Source organism: Agrilus planipennis, unplaced genomic scaffold (genome assembly GCF_000699045.2).
Source record: "Agrilus planipennis isolate EAB-ADULT unplaced genomic scaffold, Apla_2.0 scaffold31, whole genome shotgun sequence".
Taxonomy (NCBI): Eukaryota; Metazoa; Arthropoda; class Insecta; order Coleoptera; family Buprestidae; genus Agrilus; species Agrilus planipennis.
In genome coordinates this window covers 1187445-1208892 of record NW_020439053.1, presented here as the reverse complement: position 1 = coordinate 1208892, position 21448 = coordinate 1187445, and the positions used below count along the sequence as shown (strand labels likewise).

Here is a 21448-nt window from a genome sequence, read left to right as displayed (position 1 = left end):
TGTAATTTCATCGAAGCGCCTCCGAGTTGAGTTGAGTTTTGCAGCGTAGATACCGATATCTAGGCAGCAGCTTTCAATAATATTATTCGAGAGATGATTGACGAAAGAGGACTAGCCGCCAAAAATAAAATAATCGAAAAAAGAAATTACTGGTGCATATAACATGTATACATACGTAGATAGTAAAGTGCATAGGCGTATGAAACTTGTGATATTTTAATATGACAGACACCTGGTGTATTAGAATAACCGAGACACACAGACGAAACTGTAGTAACATGTTGGCGATATACCGACGGACGACACCTGCGCTTTTTTGAAATTTATTGCCTTCCCTAAGGTGATTATCAGTTATAAATAGCGTAAATAACTACGTAAATATCACTAACATCGGCTGCTCATAATCAAGAAAAAAAGACGTTTTTAATTTAAACACATTTTCTAAGTTCTCGGAAATTACGCTCATCAATTGGGCCTGGCGATCCATTCAAGGAAAACAAACGCGTTAATACCTTATTAAGTTAAATCTAATGTTTACAGGTTTTCCAGATTGTTCCAAAAATTGTAATATTTTCGCTTGTCATAAACAAAGAAGAGGTTTAGGTTAAATATGACGGAATCAACATCTTGCATTCCAATTCCGTACAGTACCAAATAATTTTGACTAGAATTTTCTAATGAAGTTTAAAAAACTTCATCTGTCCACTGATTAAAGACACCAAAAATAATGTGAACTTTTGATATATATCAATGTAAAGTTAAACGAAATAGTTTAATCCTTATAAATCCTTTATAAACTTGATGTTATCACCGCCATCATCATAGAATTGTCTGTTGAAGACTTATTGGACACACATATCTTAATCGAACATAACCCTTTGGGAATCACTTAGAATCGAAAGAATTACTTTTAATGCCTCTGGATTAATGAGTCCACAATGCAAAAAGGTTTTCAAACTTTACTTCATAACAACCACCTGACGAAGCCAATGTCTGGCGAAACAATCGCAGTGTTAATAATATTTGAAACAAATAATTTTTAATTCAGTTTAATGTAGATACATTTCCTTTCTATATGCCGCATAGGCTATACTAAAATGCATAATTTGGTGAACGAGTTCAATATATTTTTTCACAGCCACGTCAATTTGAAAATATCTCCTGCTTCTTTGAAAACTGTCCTAAGCAAACTAAATTTTTTGAATAAAGCGTAACAGACCTCAAAAGCTTTAAATTACATTTTTAGGACTTTTGGCTGAAGAAATTTGTACAAATTTTCCTATGTAACATCGAATTTTTTGAATGAAGAAAAGGCTTTTTAACGATTGCATATAATATCATAAAATATCCTATGTAAAACAAAATAAGCTAATTTCTTGATATAACAGGGCAAGAAGAGCTTAATATTTAATATCAACTTTTTTTGATTAACTTGTAACTTTTCAGCTTCAGTATTTTGTGAGAAATTGAGAAATAGAGACATTTAAGTAAATTTAAGCAACAGTTTAATTTTTAAGGTTCCGTACGTCCATATGAAAAACGGAACTCTTATAGGATCACATGTGTGTCTGTCGGTCCGTCTGTCACACTCAATTTGCTAAGATTTTACTGGACCGTTAACTTGAAATTTAGTACACATATGAATTTCTGTATTCTGTGACCCAAACACGGACGCGTTAACGTAAATAAATTAATTTTGAAAATGGGATCATTTTTCGAGGGGCCAATAGGAAATTTAAAAAAAAGTTCAAATCATCAAATGAAAGGGTTTCTTGTGAGGGTCTCAAATATAAATTTTAAAATAAATAGTTTCAAAGTCATTTAAGAAAATAGATGAAAATTGACCATCTTTTCTCCCAAACTACTGAACCTAAAATTTTGAAAAAAAATGTAGAAAATAGTTCTTTACTTATAGATTACATGAAAATTAATAAGAAGTCTATGGTCTGAATATAATGTGGTAAATCTTTCAACAAAACAATATTGTTCGTACACATTTACATTTGCAGTTTGAAGGTTTGGGAGAACACGTTTTTTTTTTGGTTGGTTCTCGGGTTAGGGTTCCGTATGTCCGAATGAAAAACGAAACCCTTATAGAATCACTGGTGTGTCTGCTGTCCGTTTTTCCTTATTTATAATCTCGTTCTTAGTTCTCAAGAAAACGGGACCAGGTTTCAGGTTGCGCTACACATATTATTTGTCAATCATTAAAACAGAAACTTGGCTGGCTATTCTTTAGGTAAATACTCGCGTATTTCGTTCAAAATTTTGAACAAACTGAACGAAAACAACGGTTGTTCACCGCCTAATAAGAAACGAACATAATAAAATACACACGTATGGTATTATATTAGAAACGTGCCCTCATCTCCTATCCAAAGCAACTGCTCGTCGACGGTGGTGGTAGAATGGTGCCGAACTCGTCAAGCTCTTCTCGGAACCGATTTCAAAAGCTGTTAGGGCGAACATGTGCCGGATGGCATTGACCATGGGACCAGTGCATTTTAATAGATGCCAAAGAATCCGGCGTCCGGCGAAGAACAAAGAGGGAAAGAGAAGAGATTAGGGGTACAAATGGACAAATGGGTGGTTGTAAGTTGTAGGGAAGAAGAGACAACTCGAGTGCTCTTACTACTTTTCATACTTGTATGCGTATGTATGTATACAGACTGTTTGAATGAAGCACGTAATTTTTTTCCAGAAAAGCTCTCAAAGCTAACGCTTAATAGGCAAATTTGTCGGCGCTACCGTGTAATTTAAACTCGAGTGCATTTTTTAGGTTTCTCTTTATCAGACAGTACACAGGATAGTGTTATTGCGGGTAGTCTAAATAATGCGACCTGCAGAATAATCCTTTTTAAAATGTCTAACACAATTTATACTTTGTTTTTTGTATTCGGTACGTACACTTAGTAACTTACACAGATGTATACATACGTACGTACGTACTGCTTTGGAATAATAAAAACTATAGTTTTGCGTGTGGTCATAATTCGAATTTTTATATAAAAAAAGTAATTACCTACATATGTACCTATATTAACCTACAACTTACGACCCTCTGATGAACTTGATCTTGAAATATGCCATTCTTGGGAACATTACCATATGGATACATAGAGGGCGAGCAAACGCATCCTTTATATTTTTTTGAGCCAAAAATCTCTAGTTTAGCTTTTTTCTCATGGCCTTGACATTGGGATTTGTTGTCAACGACCTGAGTCGAACCAAATAAGTTTTGACTTTGGGGTGCGTTGTTGGGTTAGCTGACTTATACCAAACAAAACATAAACATATAAACAATAAGTACTGCAATACATATTTGCGTTACGAGGGGCTCACAATCAGAGACCTATGAAGGAGGCATTCGCGCGTCCTATGCTTTATGCCTATAGCCTATAGCCTATTTGACCAGAAGGATCCCAAGAACGACATATGTCAAGAACAAGATCATCGGAAGATTGTAAAGAAAATTGACAATTACCAAATTTTACAAACAATTGTCTCTCTTCTGTGAAATGCATCGAATTACTGCATGGTCACCCTGTATAGTATACTTCGACTAGAACAACAATGCAAATGTGAGATTGTTATAGTGAATTGCCCATGGGGTGAATTGTTTCGATTGAAATAATAAATTTTTCTCAAAAACATTAAATATATTATGGTTGCTTCGCAATAAGCCTACAGGTACGGCAAAACGTTTATCTACGTAAGCAGTTGTAGGCATTTTTCTTTTAGTGTCGCACGTAGGAAATGCATAATTTGGTGAACGTGTGGAATGTTTGTCTGAAAATAACACCCTTCAAAGACTTTAAATTGTATTTACTAGACTTATATTACTTTACTGCTTATATGACAACATAGCTAAAAATATTTGTACGAATTTTCCAATACCACGTCGTAGTTTTCAAAAGTTTGACAATTGCATGTAAGAGATCGTCCATTAAGGATGTCCATCCTTATAGGGGGAGGGGGTCATCGAATTATGGCCATGTCGGACAATGGGGGGGATTAGGATTTTTGTGACGTCCTCAAAGTGTGTATTAAAAAAAATGTATTAGCAAATACCGCTATATTATATTATAAGAACGTAATAAATTTTAAATATTCCGCGCGCAAATGTATAGGTTCTACGTCATTTACCATAAATAAATAAATAAATGTTATTGTTATTGCTAAAATAAATACATATTTTCATATTATTTAAAAAATTGAATATGAAATAAAGTTATTTCCAGTTAAGTATTTGTTGGATAATTTTATTTGCTTTATTAAATTTTTTCTTCAAATTTAGGGGGTGGGGTCTGCAATTTGTAACATCTTTATAAAAGAGGGGTCGTCAAAATGAGACTTTGGGTGATCCCACAGGAGGGATGGGTAAGAAAATGTTATAGAAATTCAAAAATTTAAAAAGAAAATAAATATATTCAAGACGCAATAGGTACATTCCAAAAACCGTATTTCTATTAAATTATTATGAATGGTCTGTATTCATTCATATGAAAATTTGTGGTAGCTACTTAAAAGAATCAATAAGAAAATGATTTCAAAAATGAAAATCTTAGCTATTTGTTATAATCAGAAAAATAACTAGAATAAGGGTACTTAACTAATATACCTACATACATTTTGGAGTGAAGATATTGGAAAAATATAATATGTAACTATATAATAAGTGTATCGACTGAATTAAAAAAGTATAGCAGAAAGTGGAAAGCTGTTTGAAAAGTAAAAAATGAATTGGTGCGTTTTGTCTTTCCTTTCGCGGCTAATTGGAATTGGAGAGAACCGACAAACGCACTAGGCGCGGACAAACGAGGAATACAGAAAAAAAAATGAGCAAAAAACGAGATCGTAACTAAGCAGCATGTCAAATTAAGAATTAATAAAGGCCCATTCAGCAATAAAACCTGTTTAAATAGCTGCCTAAAGCGAGATCGTAAGCATACATTCTAGATGTAAGCATGTATGCATGTATGTACGGCTTCTTCTCTTAGAAAACAATGATGCCCACATGATTATTACGGATGCTGGTGATGCTGCGATTTTCGTGGCAAGAAAAATAAAAAATACAAATCGGGGAGCAAGGAGATTCTCGTTTGAGATAATTCATTACCGATGAACCCGAAGACAATGATGAAAATAAATAAACAATAGGATCGACACACCTAAGGAACACGCCTAATTTTTAATAGGTAAATTACCAACGGTGTGAAGACGTAAGTAAAAACTTTTAGGAGTGATTACATTTTTAAAATTTTTATTAATTGTTATAGGCATTTCTATATTTATCTCATTCATATTGTTATTGATTCTAAGCTAAGTAATTGTCACCAACTCAACTCCTAATAATCCACAGCTTTAGTATCATTCTCTGAAATATCTTAAATAATGGTGGCGATACAATGCCCCTTCGACGAAGCGCCCGTATGCGCGGGTGCGAAGCGTAACCTGCACATCCGCACGCGACGCCCTGTAAGTAAGTTTATTACTTAAACTAACTCCAACTACCTACTACAAATTACATCTAGATGAGATAATTATCAAATTATCAATACTAGTGATCGCCCATTCGTCGAAATTCGACTGAAATTCATCAAATTTTTATGTGTGAACATTCTTAAGGATCTTTTATCAAAGAGTATGGCTATATAATCATCCACTCCATATTTACTGCCAAATCTCATACTCCTTCGAATTTCCTTCATGTATTAATATACAGATAAGTACATAATGCCTGGCCATTATTTGTAATACTCGCGAAATACTTGTCTGAAACAATTATTTCGCGCAAATCATTCACGAAAATACATCTTAATCACGCACGCGTGAGGCGTGTAGTCAGCCACCCCGCACTAATTTTTAATGAACGTAGAATGTCAAAACCATCTGACGTTTGGTATATATATATGTATACCTACGAGCTACGCAGATAGCAAGCACTACAGGGATGGCGATCTGAGATCGATTAGTCGAAGAATTGATTCTTTAGACATTGAAAATTGTTTTTTTTTTCGATATTAAGTAATCGATCGATCCAGTGAATCGACCTCAGACATTAGATTTTTTTGTTTCAGTAAAAATGCAGCAATAAAATTATTTACAATAAGTTAAACACAGACCCAAACATATACACAGAAATGACAGTTTTTCATTTAAATAACCAAAAACTGCCTATCGAGTTATCGCTCGCTATGATGTTACGCTACCCTAAAGATCATTTTTATTTGAATGTTATAATTATTTATATATTGTGCTTATTGAATAACGTCTAAACTCGATAAAAATCGATTAGTTAGAAAACTTCTATTTCTTCTTCTAGAAAACTTCTTATCATCAAATTGCTATTGAGTATATTTGAGAATATTTATTTGTGTTTCGGGAGCCCAGTAAAATGAGCAATTTCCGCAAATAGACTCGTACATAAATTAATTATTAATAATAAGGGATACTTAAAAATATTTCTAGTGAAGGTATAATTCTTAACAGACTGACAAGAATTATTGTGCTGTCTCATTGAAAACTGTCCAGTAATCGTATATATCTAGTAATAATATATATCTAGTTATTCAATCAAGTTTTCTCGAGAACGAGACCACAAACATTTCGCTTCGTGGAGAATTATCAAAAAATTATGCATCTGTACTAAATTAGAAGAAGAAAGAGAAAAGTCAACTTGCCGGAATGTCTAATAATTGATGATAAAAAGTGTATATAATTTGGATATTCTGTGATATATAATAACTAATTCAAAATTTTTTAACTCAGTGAACTGAAAATTATTTTTCCCGAACGTTAGTCAACTTTATTTTTTAATCGATGCCAAGAAATCTCAAATTACTTATTCAAAGTCTTACAATTCTAAGACTTAAAAAAAATGTGCAACGCATAGCACAAACTGTATTTACGTCTTTATTAATGAACTAAATTTTATTTCTGTCTAAAAATATACATTTCGTGCGTTTTGTGCACATTTTAAATTTGATGGGTGCATGAGATTTGATGAACCCATTTGATTTAAAAAATTTTCACAATACCGTAAATTTGAAAATGCCCAAGTATGCCAAGATTTAATGTCATAAAATAACTAACGAAAAAATCAAACATTCTTAAAAAAGTCAAATTGACTTAAATAACACCCCATTTGACAAATATGTCGGCACCTACTTGAAATGCAGATATTTTACATGATTTCAAATAAATAAATTTGCTTGAAAATCAAACCAATTCTAATAACTTGCTTCTTAATTCATTTAGTAATCAAGTGGGAACAGGATTAGTTTAATTGATCACATGATGATACAGACTTTGGAAATGTAATTATGTATTTCCATATCCGTATTAATGTTTTGAAAATCTTAATAATTTGCAGCAATATCTTTGAAAACAAACATACTTATAAGGAAAAGTAGAAGAAAAAAATTAGCCTGACAAAGTTTTTTTTAATTTATTTACAGTTATTTATTTTAAATGCTTTGTAATAAAGAATCGTATCACCAGTGTTGTAATCTTAACACTAACATGTAGTAAACGAAAATGGGCTCATTTAAACCACCACAAGTTTGATCTAATGTATGCCAAAAGTGCTTTTTTCATTCATTGGTATGTTGGCAAAAGCATATCAAAGAAGGTAAATTTTCGGAAACTCGAAAAGACATAGCAAGTTTGGAGAAAGATTTCAGAGAAGCTGGAATAGATTTTGAAGGAGAAGGCGAAGGCGAAGGGGAAGATTATTATATTCTCCGTTAATAACAATAATTCTTAAATAAGATTAAATGTACTTCCACGTTCTATGTAACTATTATACATATAAATAAACTGTTCGACATACCTTCTCTTTCCCGAAGCTACTGAAGGTTCAACCACTAACGGGCAGCCATTAAAGTTAAATCCTGCAAAAATATATTCTTTTAAAAACGTAATTTTTTACATGGTAGGTGCCTACATTATAAAACTATGAGCACCTAAACATACTACTTAAGTTATGCATTAGTATTTATAATATTTTTACATTTTTTTCAGTCTTAATGCTCACGCAATCTGTGTTAGTCAGAACCGTGCACAGGATTTATCCTTGGAGGAGGTTTTAGTAAAATTATTATTTAATGCCTTGTAAAAATAAGTTAGTTGAACCGTGATACGCAAGTGATATTCTTTACATGAAAAACTAGTTTAAAACCTAATGTGAAAAAAAAAAATTTATGTATATGTATAAAACTTCGTTGAGTTTACAGGTAGTATCAATTTTTATAAATTAGATAATTATAAATATCTCTGTAATGTGTGTAGGTATTGTGTAAACGTATTTATAATTAAAAAAGTTCCGTGACAGACAGATAACACACAGCGTAAACCACTGAAGAACAAAAGAATGAAAATAGAAATATGAAAAGATAATGTGTTCATGGTAGAGTGTGTAGAGGTGCCTTAATCGTAGGTAATAAGAACCCCAAGGGGGTGAAACGGAGAACATAAGTTTATATGACTATAATCGTATTCCCTATGTAACTTTGAACTTTCTGTGTTTATCGACTTGAAACTTAAAAGTGTAAACACTCTTCAAATCAAATAATAAAATTAGTGATTATGTACTCCTAAAAAGAAGATTTGCTCTGGGATTTTAATCTATAGGTTCTTTAACAAAATTCAAAGAAACTAAAAAGCATCCCAAAATTTCCCAAGAAAAGTACGTAGATATCCACAATTAAAAAGAATTTTGCGTTGTCAGAAAAGTTATAAAAAAACTTCACGCTAGAAAATAATTGACAGTTAAAACTATTATCGAATCACAAACGTAACACACACCAATAACCCGCGTAGTTGTCAAAAGACCAATTGTAGATTTTAAATTCGAACCGATTTTCAACCGTTTACTCTTAAACATACCCGTGACTGGTCTTTATCCCTATCATAAAATGAACAGGTAGGGTTCAGCCTTCGGCTTTTGTTGGTCATAATCGTTTTTAAGACAGGTACAGAGCCATCACTATTCGCAAAATTTTCTATTTTGAATTTTCTGCTTGCCTCCTAAATAAAATCCTGAATGCGCCCTTGACCTAGTAGGGAAATTCCAAATATACGTTAGGAGGTTATTGATGACATGTAGGCTAAATCAAACATACCAATTAGAGTTACCATTATTCATCATTCCCCCATTGCAACATGTATCTTTACTACGTGACCCATTCTTTATTACGATTTTTTATCCCCTCCCCTCCCTCTCGATGACCACCAGTAGTATGTGCCAAGACCCCCCTCAAGTTTTCACGTAGCAATTCATAAATATAATTTCAAATATTTTTTTGCAAACAGATAGCCTAAGATTTACCTACAGGATATTGACTACGTGACGAAAACCTAAGCTTCCCCGCCCTGACAAGTCGAAAGCTTCGACTTATCGAGTGCCTATGTTGCAACTCATAATCAAAACCATTTTTAACTGCGTAAGTGTTGGGTAATAGTGATTTTGACTAATCGTAAGTATTAGTTACAATAATAGTTTTGACGAAGAATGTTAAAGTTAAAATAAAAATCATCTGTAGGTGTTTGCGAAATTATTTAATGAATAAATATTCTGTTTATCTATTAAGCTACCTGGAAATTCGTATTGTATTGGTTCAAATTAAAAACGGAAGGAAAACAATAAAAAACTAAAAGTTCACACACCTTGTACAATGTCGATTGTGAATTTTGTACGGACAACGCACTTAAAACGTTTCTCCTTAAAAATAGTTTTATAAAATTGCATTTTCTGACAGTTTTCACTAGCTTCCTTAGCTTTTCAGTTTTGACCGATAGTCTGAACTTATCAGGCCGAACTACTTTTGACTAAGGCATTAATTAAAACCACTACTGACTAAGTCGTTAATCAAAACCACTTTTGTCTGATTTTCGCAGTTAAAAATGGTTTTGACTGGCTATGAGTTTTGATTGTAACATCTACACATATACAATTATAAACAGCAAGAATATTTATCTACGAACGATGCAAAGTAAAAAAGAACGTATGGGAATTTCGCAAAGAATCCAGTTGTATTCTTTTTCTATAACATATTCAGAACATTGCGCCATGTATATTTGTAGATACATTTTCATATCACAAAATAAAAAATGTTAACAAACCAAAACATTCAATTACATTCATATCCTCATATACTATGAAATCATTTTAGTCATATTCATGTCATAAGAAATCATTTCATCCTATTTTTAATCTTCTCTTCACACGCATAAAGAAATAATGAAATAAAAAGTGTCGCATATTTTTTTTTTTCACAAAAAAAGTCATTAAAACGGGGGGCATACGTACAGATGATGCAAAAAGGTGTTGGTATAAACTTGACTTGCAAAAAAAGGCGGCAAACATAAATAACTATTCTTAGGACATGGAAAGTACCGTATGGGTTCCCATAATAATGAAATTCCTCAATGAAGAAGAGACTAAATATAAAGTTTTCTCCACTAGGCAACCGTGATAGCTCACTGGTATGCCGGTGCACGACTCTTAAAAATAAAACCATTATCTTGAACTTTGAAAAACATCATACACGTGTTAGTACTTCCTGTCTGTTAAAAACACAGATGTGCCAGCAACAACACGACAAAAAACGCGGTGACAAACATGTAAAAGAAATTCAATCGCTTGAAAAGAAACAATACCATACAGACATACGTAGTACTAATGCCATTAAAATTTTAAGCAAATAAAGTACATATTAAATGTAAAATTATTACCTGTATAATTATTTTTCAATAAAAAAGAAAACGAAAACGATTTTTCAAAGGGTTTAACATTCGTTGCCCTTTCCAATTTTAATCTAATTAAGCAAAGATAACCAGATACTCAATTAAAGAGACAAATTTTAATGGACCCATGTATATGTATGTTATAATTCATAACAAAAATATTGAATTAAATATATTTTATACCTAACATGCTGGCTGACAAAGACATTTGAGAAATGATTTAGACTTCTCAGACAATTTTAGTCATGCAGATGAACAAATTAATGTAAATGAGTGCAATTACGAAGGAACGAGGGTCAACATAAGAATACTGCAAAATGTAGTATCTCTCCCCTTCCACCATTCACTTACAAGTGCCTATATACATAAGTTTTTAAATCTTTGTGAATACCCGTGTATAAAAGCAAGAAATTCAAAATATATAGTCTCATACATTAAGAAGTAGTTATTAAATTCTTACAACTTTAATTCACCGGCCGGCATTGGTAATAACTTTCCATCATTTATGAGAGTGTAAAAGTGTCGCATTCATTTCATAGTTGAAGTCTGTTTAAACTGACTCTGATTTAGAAAAATAAAATCTTACCATTAAGCTTGTCAATTGCTTTATCTGCCGAAGATTGGTCCGGACAATCTACAAAGGCATAACCTCCACGTTTTACCAAGATATTTGTACACGACAAATTATGCTCCAAGAACAGCTGTCTTAGAGCAGTTTCAGACGTTTCTGTAGGCAAATTTCCAATGTAAAGTTTACTCATTGTAATAGGCGGTATTTTCGCTTCTGGAGTACTCATAGACACCTTGTTAATTCATTAATCAATAAAAACTTTGCAACTTGCAATAGAAAAGAAGTTAACTAAAGCTTACAACAAACTTTCTGTCATGCGCACTTCCTTATTAGACAGCATCGGAAGTACTAAAAACAATGATCACCATTGGATAAGCAGAAAGCACGTGACTAACTACGGTTGCTTTGATTAATATGTGTTTATGCGTCTGTTTTGGCAGCTAATTATGTTGGAATAGGTTATTTAATAGGAAATAAATGCAAGTCATTATAAACATATTTTGGAACAACAGGATAGGTTATTTTCAAATACCTTAATTTGATTTCAAGTTAATGCTGTTATACTAATAAATTTATAAATTAATAACGTATTTGTAATAATACGCATTTCGTTTAAAGACTAATAATTAACCAAATGTTTCCAACGGCGCCGTGGCTTAGTTGGTTAAAGCGCCTGTCTAGTAAACAGGAGATCGAGGGTTCGAATCCCTCCGGGGCCTTTCTTTTTCTCTTAATTTTTATTATATATTAAAAAATGTTACGAATACAACTTATCTTCTAAACCTAAGAAAATGTTGTTTGTTGTGTTTACTAATATAATTTATCCAAAGGTATACTTTAACAAAAACCGACTGTTGCATTTAAAAGACTATTTATCAAACGTCTTGGGTCGAATTTATAAGGCGTGTGTACAAACCTGTTTTCAAAATCTAGGGGTGAGCAACTGCTAAATGTAATAACCACCGTATAACTGGATACTTTATTATACTTCTCATGTCCCTCCCCAGTAAATAAGAAAAAAACACTGGATTGGCAATACCTACGGATATTACCGACTTATTTATTTACAACATTTCCTTATTATTTCTGTTACAAATAGAAAAAATAGGTTCTTCAACATTGCTTTTATTACAAAATGTTTTTTTATTTATTTATTTATGTTTACACTGATCCAACAGTCAAAGATCATTGATTATGTCACATATTGTATGCGACCCAAGGTTGGCTAACGATAAATGATAATTTATAAAGAATAAAAAATAATAAGAAGCAATAGTATGTTTATCACAGTTAGGTTCTAGAACTTTTGACTCATCCCTCATCACGCCGAAAAATTTGGGATTAGACATAAGTATAGATATAATTTAGGTACATGACGATAATTTAAATTACATTAATTCAAAATTTTTAACTTAACATTTAACTTTATGTGTCGACCAGGCCATGAATTATCAGTTCTTTAGTGATTACATAAAGGTATTATTTACGTCTTTAATGTGAAAACTAACCGAAATAATTTGAATTATATTCACTGAACATGTACCTACATATTTTGAGTTATAGCCTTTTTTTTCAAAATAAAAATATTGAACAGATTGTTTTTAATGCTACCATACGCCGCATAGGCATAAAATGTTTATCTCTTGTTGACTACAAGGGCAGATATCTTAAGAAAATAAAAATTAAAAATTTTAATGACCACTTACAGGGCCGGCACAAGGCGAATTCAGTGTTTTGAGAGGCGCCACGGTATACGAAAATTACCCTGTTTATTAACCACTAAACCATGTCCGACGTTTCGCCTAGATTAATACGTTTTTTCAAGGATAGGCTCTAGGCGTTAATATTATATATAAAATAAACCGTTGTGAACGTTGACCTGTCCACCACGTGTTTATTTAATTGTAAATTTCATATTTATTGTTTTATTTACACGACTTCTGTTTTTAATTATTTATTCTTATTTACTATTTTATTTATACCATAAATGTTCTATCAATGCCAAATAACTGTAACATGTGCTTTTTTCCGACGCCAGCAACGGTTTATCTTATATATAATATTAACGCCTAAACCTATCCTTGAAAAAATCTACAAACCTAGGCGAAACGTCCAACGTGGTTTAAGAATTAACAAATAAATTATTTATCCCTTGTCGTTGCTCTGATTTAAACATCCTAAAAATGTTACGTATTTTTGGATTGCATTATTATTTAATATTTATCTTATAAAAGATATACCTCTATGTAACAGAATTTGTAAATAAATAATATTTCGTTGTAAAATTTAAGAGCAGCATTTGAATTAGTATTCAATCTCCGAAAAATTTATAAACCCTACCCCGTAAAAGGTCACATCGACCCTAGAGCACTACACAAAATAACCTTCTTTGTATGACATTTTAGCTATTTCCAAACGAGACTGTGTAAAAATTTTAGAAAATTTTTGGAGGTAAGTTTTGGTGAGTAGATACACCTGCCTATTTCCACTTAAAATTAATATTGAGATTAATTTTTGAATAGGTCGAATTTGTTAAACAGCTAGAGAAATGGCGTTTTCTTAATTTATTTTTATTTATCTAGCTACTTATTGTAGAGATTATTTTGAAGGTAATCCTAATTTTAAAAGCGAATTGTTTATATGGCGTTTCTTAATAGAGTAGCTGACGATGACGTTTAGTTATATCGGGAAGGGAAATATAACGTATAACCGCAATTTACAAAAAATTTTTTAATTTGAACCACTGGTTAGATTATGATGTGAATTAGTTTTTTTGATTACTGCTTACACCGTATTTAATATACACCTAACTAAAATGCTACCTAATTAGGATATAAAATTGATAATATTATCACTAGTTTATTCATTAATTATTAACGCAACTTCAACTAATTCGTCTGAGGTTGTAAAGGCGTTGAGCATTTGCACGGAGAAAAAATCATATAATATACAAAATTACATTGCTTAACAGTCCAACAAACAGCAGCCTGACAAAAAAGTATGTACTATTTTAGCTAGTGACTATAAATTCTTAGACGGACCAACATATTTTAGAGTGCTGATTTATATTTTTCTTAATAAGGGAAGTAGTCAAACAGGAAGAAAAATAGGAAAGAAGGAACCAACTCTTTTGGGCATCCGAAATGTAATGTTTTTTTCACGACTTTTATATTTAGAATACAAGGAAATAGTACCGAATTTTTTATAGATTACCATGTTCAAAGATGCAGTTATTTCCGATAGTTTGTATGTAAATACATAATCATCATCATAAGGTCGTTAGTCCTGACGACTGGTTGGACACCAACCTCCACTCTTTCCTATCCTGAGCTAATCTTCGCATTTCCCTAAAACTAAAACAACCCACATCCTTAACTATTTACGAACAGTAATTTAATCTAGATCTACCTCTACCCCTCCTAATTTCCATTTCTGTCTCTAATATGTCTCTGAGTAGACCTTTATGCCTGAGAAGGTGTCCTACTAACCTATCTTGCCTATTTCTTATTGACTTCCATCTCTATTCTCCTATTCTCTCTAATACCTCTGTATTTCTAACCTTCTCTATCCACGGTATCCTCATCATTCGCTACTTACACATTTCAAACGCTTCTAACCTTTTCTTTTCCGCCACGCCCACTATCCAGGTTTCGCACCCGTACAGTGCCGCGCCCCAAACATACACCTTTTTAGAATTTCTAAATTAACCGTTCGCGAGCATAGAAGTGACTTCTTTTTATTGAAGGCGATCTGACCCTGCGCTATCCTCTGCTTTATATCCCTACTGCTCCTTCCGTCCTGACTTATCTGACTTCCTAGATACCTAAAATCGGCCACTTCTTCTAATTTTTCGTCTCCTATCTTTATATTCGCTCTTTCCCTACTTTTTCTTCCCTTCCATACCAGTATTTTCGTTTTACTTTTGTTTATTTTCATACATTACTGTTTTGTCAATACCGCTTCCATTTTATTTAAAGCTATCTCTAACCCCTTTCTATATATGTAATATATTTTTTTTTCTTGTGACTTGTACGGTGGTATTGTAAAAGTCGGCAATATTACATTTGCCCGGAGCGGCTGAATTGCTAGATTGGGCGATGATAGCACACAATTCATAATGCAATTACTCGCTTCACTACAAATCCACCTAAACTTTAGTTAGCCGATCTGAAATGACCATTTCTTTTATGAAACGTCTAGGCGGAATTAAAATTAACGATTTATTCGAACTGGCTGTGACATGGATGCTATCTCGATGTTATTAGCTTTAGCCGCATTAGGTACATAGGCGTTAACTTACTTTATGGTCAATAAGTTCGTGTAATATGCAGTTTTTGTTAACATCTTCGTAGAGGGTCAGCGACGACCCGTTTTATTTGCAGTTCGTCGAGGTCAAATATGCGGAACCGGAACTGAACGAACAAAAGAAATAGCCGAAAATGAGAACAAGTTTCAAAATTTCGTTGCTTAATCTTCTACTGAAAAATAGCTCTTAAATATTCTCTCCGTAAATGCCACATTTTTATGGATACTGAGTGAATAGGCTACTGTTGTTTGAATAGCACTTTGTTCAGGGAAAATGTTAACCCATAACCGCCATTCGAATTAATTACATGTGTATCCGCGTGAAGAAGTCATAACCGCTTTTAATCTTAAAAGTATATGACAAATAATGACAGATACTTCGTCGTCCTCGATTTATTTTTTCTCATTACCCTATTAAACCAATAACTTGTAGGTATATTTCGTAGACAGTTAAATTGAAAAGATTTTTTTTTTCAGTAAAGCAGACTTGTAAAAAATAGCTTCTAAACAGTACTCAAATACAAATACTTTTTGAGATATATTTAAAAAATGATTTTAAGCCAGTATCACACATATACGTAAGTAAAAATACATAAATCTAGGTAATTTTAAAAAAATCTAAAGCAGGTACATAAGTACTTGTAAAGAATTCTTGTTTAAAGGTATTTAAAACAAGTATTTTTAAGCAAATACTTAGCTTGTGATTTTCTATTTGAAAATATATTAGCATTATTATAATTATTATTAAAACTTTCGAAGTATTTTATACATAATATATCCTGTTAAGTTAAATTGTTTATAAATCGTGTACAGATAAATATGAAATATTACAAGTATTTGAAAAAGTATTTGCAAAATTAAATATTGAAAAGTATTTCAAATAAAATTATAAATACTCTAAGACTAAAATTAAAGTAAAGGAATTAAAACACTCGGCAAGTTTCACAATATGTTCATTTATTTCTCTGACGATCGTTTCGGTGTTTAAACCATTTTCAAAGAGTAGTAAATTTTTGTATACTCTTTGAAAATTGTTTTAATTCCTTTACTTTAATGTTATAAAAATGTTTCACCAAGTGCCAAACGAATCTGAAATTTCAAATACTCTAAGACTATTTGAATAGGGTATTGTAAATACTTTTAGTCCAATATTTTACAAGTATGCAACATGGAAGCATGTATTTAGCCAAAAAATTTCGAAATTAAGTATCTATACACCTTCTACAATGTTAAATAGTGACAGAAATTAAAATGAGACTGTTGAAAAAGTTACAAAATTGACAATAAATCAAAAAAATCGAGTCATTAATTGTCACCTTACTTTCAATAACTCGTACCTTACAAGTTGTAGATTTGGTTTCTCTTGGATTTAATTTGAGATTTTTTCATAGAAACGGGGTAATTAATTAATTATCAATGTATTATGTGAAACAGTTTGTTTATATAAATTGGTTAAAATCACATTAAAATTTCAAAATCATGTTTTTAGCAACTCCACAATAATTATTGTCTAGGACGACTAAACCCTTTTCAAGATAAATCAATTATACTACGAGATAATAATAAGCTCGGCCAATATCACAACCACAAAGCTGATTTTATAAGTACCTAATCTAATAATAAATAAAGTATATTCTACATTTTATACAATTTTCGATTACAAACGCTTCTGAAAGAATTATGAACTAACATTTCTGAATTCTAAATATTAAATAATAAATATTACGTACATTTGTGCGATAAATGTAACCTGTCTTATATATTAGAAATTAAGGAACATTTTGCTTTGCCCAACTTAAAAAAATAGTTTTGCCAAAGACCAAACGTTTTGAAGTGTTACAGTTTAAAGGTTTATATTTTATTTTTATTTACTCCTCTAATTCTTTCAATCAATTACATTGCACAATGTTATATACAGAGATGTCATTTGTTTAAAATACTTGCCTTTAAAATGCAAATACAAAATAAAAAATACCTATTTTTATCTTGCATTTAAATACTTTCTTGAGAAAAGTGTTTTTTCCAAACGTATTTTCTATTTGTAAAATGCAAAATGCATAAACTATATAAAATAATGAATGAAAGTTGCTCACATTGACCATTGAAGGTATTAGGAGCATAGAGCCCAAAAAATTCTCCTAGAAAATGGATAATCCAAAATATTGAGTCGATATTGTTTTCCGGGTTCTATATCATGGTCCATGGAATTTCGAAGTTCTAAATTGATATCAGCACCTGCCAAATCACCATTTATCGTACTTTTAGCAAGGGACTACGAGATTCTATGAATTACAACAAAACAGCCCGCAAAACGATATCGAATTGATATACATCAGCTCTGTAAAAGTGAAAAAACTACAAGATATTGTGGTGTGCTAATAAACGCGTACAATACAAAATTCCTAGAAAACGATTCGAAAAACTTCTCTTACCTATTAGATAAACCCAAACTATGGATTCCATTTCTTCCTCTTATTACAATGTGTAATAGCTCGACAAAAAAATGGGGTTGTAAATATTTTGATATAAAATGATTGATATTGATTTTACATCAATAAAATTATTTGCAACCATATTTTGCATCGGTAAATAAACTATTTTGGCATCAGTGTCTTGTAGACCTAGATAAGATTACTGTTCGCAAATATTTAAGGATGTGGGATGTTCTAATTTTAGGGAAATGCGAAGATTAACTCAGGATAGGAAGAACCTCCACGCGTGTCCAACCAGTTTTAGTACTAACGACCTTATGATGATGATGAAGTAAATGTAGAAAATTAAATAGGTACTACAAAAAAGTATTTATTTGAAAAGAGTATTTTGAAAATACGTGTTTTGCATTTAGCATTTAAAATTCAAAAGGAAAATCTATTTCGTATTTTACATTTGAAATAACAAATCAATAAAGTATTTGCATTTGTTATTTAAATACTTTTAAAAAAGCATTTTGCACATCTCGAGTGTATATATATCCAGATCCTATAAATTTTTTCAAAATGTTCTACGTAGAACATTACAACACTCCTATTATTAAATTGGTACACAAAACTTGGAATATCCTTAAAAGTTCATTTCCACATTCAAAACAATTGAAATTCATTTTTCTTTTCAACGAATAATGCGATTTACTTTTTACCATTCTTGAAACCATTGAATTTTTGTCCGATAAGTATACAATCAGTCATAAAAAAAATTAAGTATATCATCTAATCATGTACCTAAATAGTTGATATTTCTTAGATATTAATATAAGAGTATTCGTACACTAGGAGGTTTGGTTCGCACGGCGAAAAAACATACACACTTTAACGTGTGTAACAATGAACAAACAGTGGACATCGGCATTACGGTTTAACTCTGAATTCATCAAAGTATTGGATTTATTAGTACAAGTAGCATGTATTTTCGCAGAATAAATAATTGCATATATGGCTAGTTTAGTTAACAACTCATTGAAATCCTGATTAATTAAAGGAAACATTAACTGACATGAATCAGGGTCAAAAGTTTATTGTGATAGAAATTTTCTCACCCTTAAATTTCCTACACGTATAAACTTGAATGTCTCCCATGATGACGGTTATCGTCCCATATGAGAATTCACAAGATTAACGGATGTAACCTATGACATTACCTGGCCGCATTGTACATCGGCCCGTCACAGAATGTTATAGAACGGGCTAGACAAGATCCAATTCATATAAAAGATTCTAACGAAAGTTCTCAACGGTTTTTCTATCAAAAGAAATGTACGTTGTACGTTAAATTCTATAGCCGTAAGAGAACTCGATGTTTTTTTTTTCAATAAGCTCCTTGCGAAGCAGATGTCGAAGATGCAGACCTATTATTACGAGAAATTTGTTATGAAAATTGCACCCTGGTTCCATTAGTATTTGTCAAAAGAAAATATACTGAAAAATTAAAATAAAAAATTTCTATTAATGTCAAGGAAAAGTAATTAAATAAAATAAAATTCCGGGCCTGGTAGAGAAATGCGCCCCGCAATGCCGCACTCAATCAGTTAATGATTATCAGCATCAGTCTAGTATTTGTTTTGTATTTTTTTACTCATGTACAGCCAAACGCTAGTAATATTTATTCAATCAATCATTCAGGCATGAACATCTTTTAGAGGCAGAAACGGAAGTTAGGAGGGGTAGAGGTAGACCTAGATTAGATTACTGTTCGCAATTGGTTAAGGATATGGGTTGTTTTAGTTTTAGAGAAATGCGAAGATTAGCTCAGGATAGAAAAGAGTGGAGGTGCGTGTCCAACCAGTATTAGGACTGACGACCTTATGATGATGACAATGGATACATTTATTCATTCTAGGTATATTTGTTCCTGAAATAGGCTAGATAACGTGAAACACTTTTCTGGAAATCGTTTCTTTTACGAAATGTCCAGACGGAACTATGTTGAAGAATTAACAAAACTTGGAATATTCTTCTAGAACTGTAAACAAATAGGTGGGTACATATATGTATAATATATCTCGGTTCAGGTAAAAGTGCGGTAGGGTCAAAATCCGGCTGCTATTTCTACGAATCACTACCTGCACTGCATACATACATGCTATTCAACGCCGAGTGGACGAAAAGTTTTACCTGCGTGACGCCTGACTTTGTTAAGTATGCTACAGTTGTTGATCGATTCTTAAGGTTTTCTTACATATTTATTCCCAACTGTAGAGTCTCAACATTAAGATTTTGGTACTTTTAAATAGAATGTAACACAAACTCAACTAGAAAAATATAAAAAATCGTTGTAATATTTCTTCTTCATTACAGTTAACAAACACTTATGTTGATAATTATTTTATACGATGCTCCTCGTTATCCCACAGAAGTAAATAAAGTTATTGGTTCGTAGGTCTAGGACAAAAATGAGATCGCCAAAATAACAAAACCAAATATGTTTTCAACAACATTTAAAAATTAATATTCATTACCATGCCTACCTGTAATATTCTTAAAACTTATTTTTGAAACAATGTCAATTAACAAAGAAACAGATAACAAAAAAGAATTACGAAACCCGTTTGTATTTCTATTCTCTCGAGGATATTAAATAACAGAAGCGGAGTAATCTTAAAAATTTCTTTTCTAACTGCCTTGTTTTCATAAGACAACTAAACGCAAAAAACTGATGTTTTTTAAGTGCCTACTTCAGACAAATTTACATCCGTTTCTTAAGAAGCATAAATTGAAAATTAAAATTTAAAGAACAAAGTGAAATGTGAGACAGTAAGAAATGACCAAGGGAAATGTCTGCAGGTTTTAAATGTCAAAAAAAAAATAAGAAATGAAATGTATTTTGAACAGGCTAAGACAAAAAAATATTATACAGGGTATACCTTTTTTTTTAAACAGAGCAGTTGGAAGAAAGATGGTAGAGAATCTCAAGATCTATCTGAAACACACCCATAAGTGTTGCCGGGTGTCCCGATTTTCATGATTCTGGCGATACGATCCGATTCGCCCATGATTTGGTCGCCAATGTCCAAATTTTGCATTACCTTTTTAATTCGTATTTTGGAAAATAAATTTGATATGAAAAACGAATATGTCTGAGAATTCAAAATAAATGGTGATACACAAAACCTGCTTTTTTTATAGCCATTGTAGTTGCCTCCATAGGATAACAAAATCCCGATTATTTTAGCATTTTCTGTCTCGAAATTTGACACACTGAACCTGGCAATTTCAAAGAATTTTTTTTATTTTTCCCAAACTGATGACATAATGTTTGCATTTATATACCTGAGTAAAACGACAATTGGCATAAAATGGTCAAGCCTCACGATCTCAATCGACAATAAAA

The 21448-nt window shown here is 31.8% G+C and overlaps 1 protein-coding gene and 1 non-coding gene across 2 annotated transcripts in view; one reads left to right on the top strand and one right to left on the bottom strand.

The window, feature by feature from the left end:
• Nucleotides 1–11650, bottom strand: part of LOC108732861 (insulin-like growth factor 2 mRNA-binding protein 1) — a 157122-nt gene extending 145472 nt beyond the window's left edge. The window contains exons 1-2 of the mRNA XM_025977011.1: nucleotides 11336–11650; nucleotides 7835–7895 (exon numbers count right to left, since the gene is read on the bottom strand). Coding sequence (XP_025832796.1) covers nucleotides 7835–7895; nucleotides 11336–11546 — 272 coding nt within the window. The 5' untranslated portion in view covers nucleotides 11547–11650. The remainder of the gene's footprint in view (nucleotides 1–7834; nucleotides 7896–11335) is intronic.
• Nucleotides 11651–11965: 315 nt separating this feature from the next.
• Trnat-agu lies at nucleotides 11966–12039 on the top strand. The gene has a single exon. It is a non-coding gene; the product is annotated as a tRNA-Thr (tRNA).
• The last annotated feature ends 9409 nt before the right edge of the window (nucleotides 12040–21448 follow it).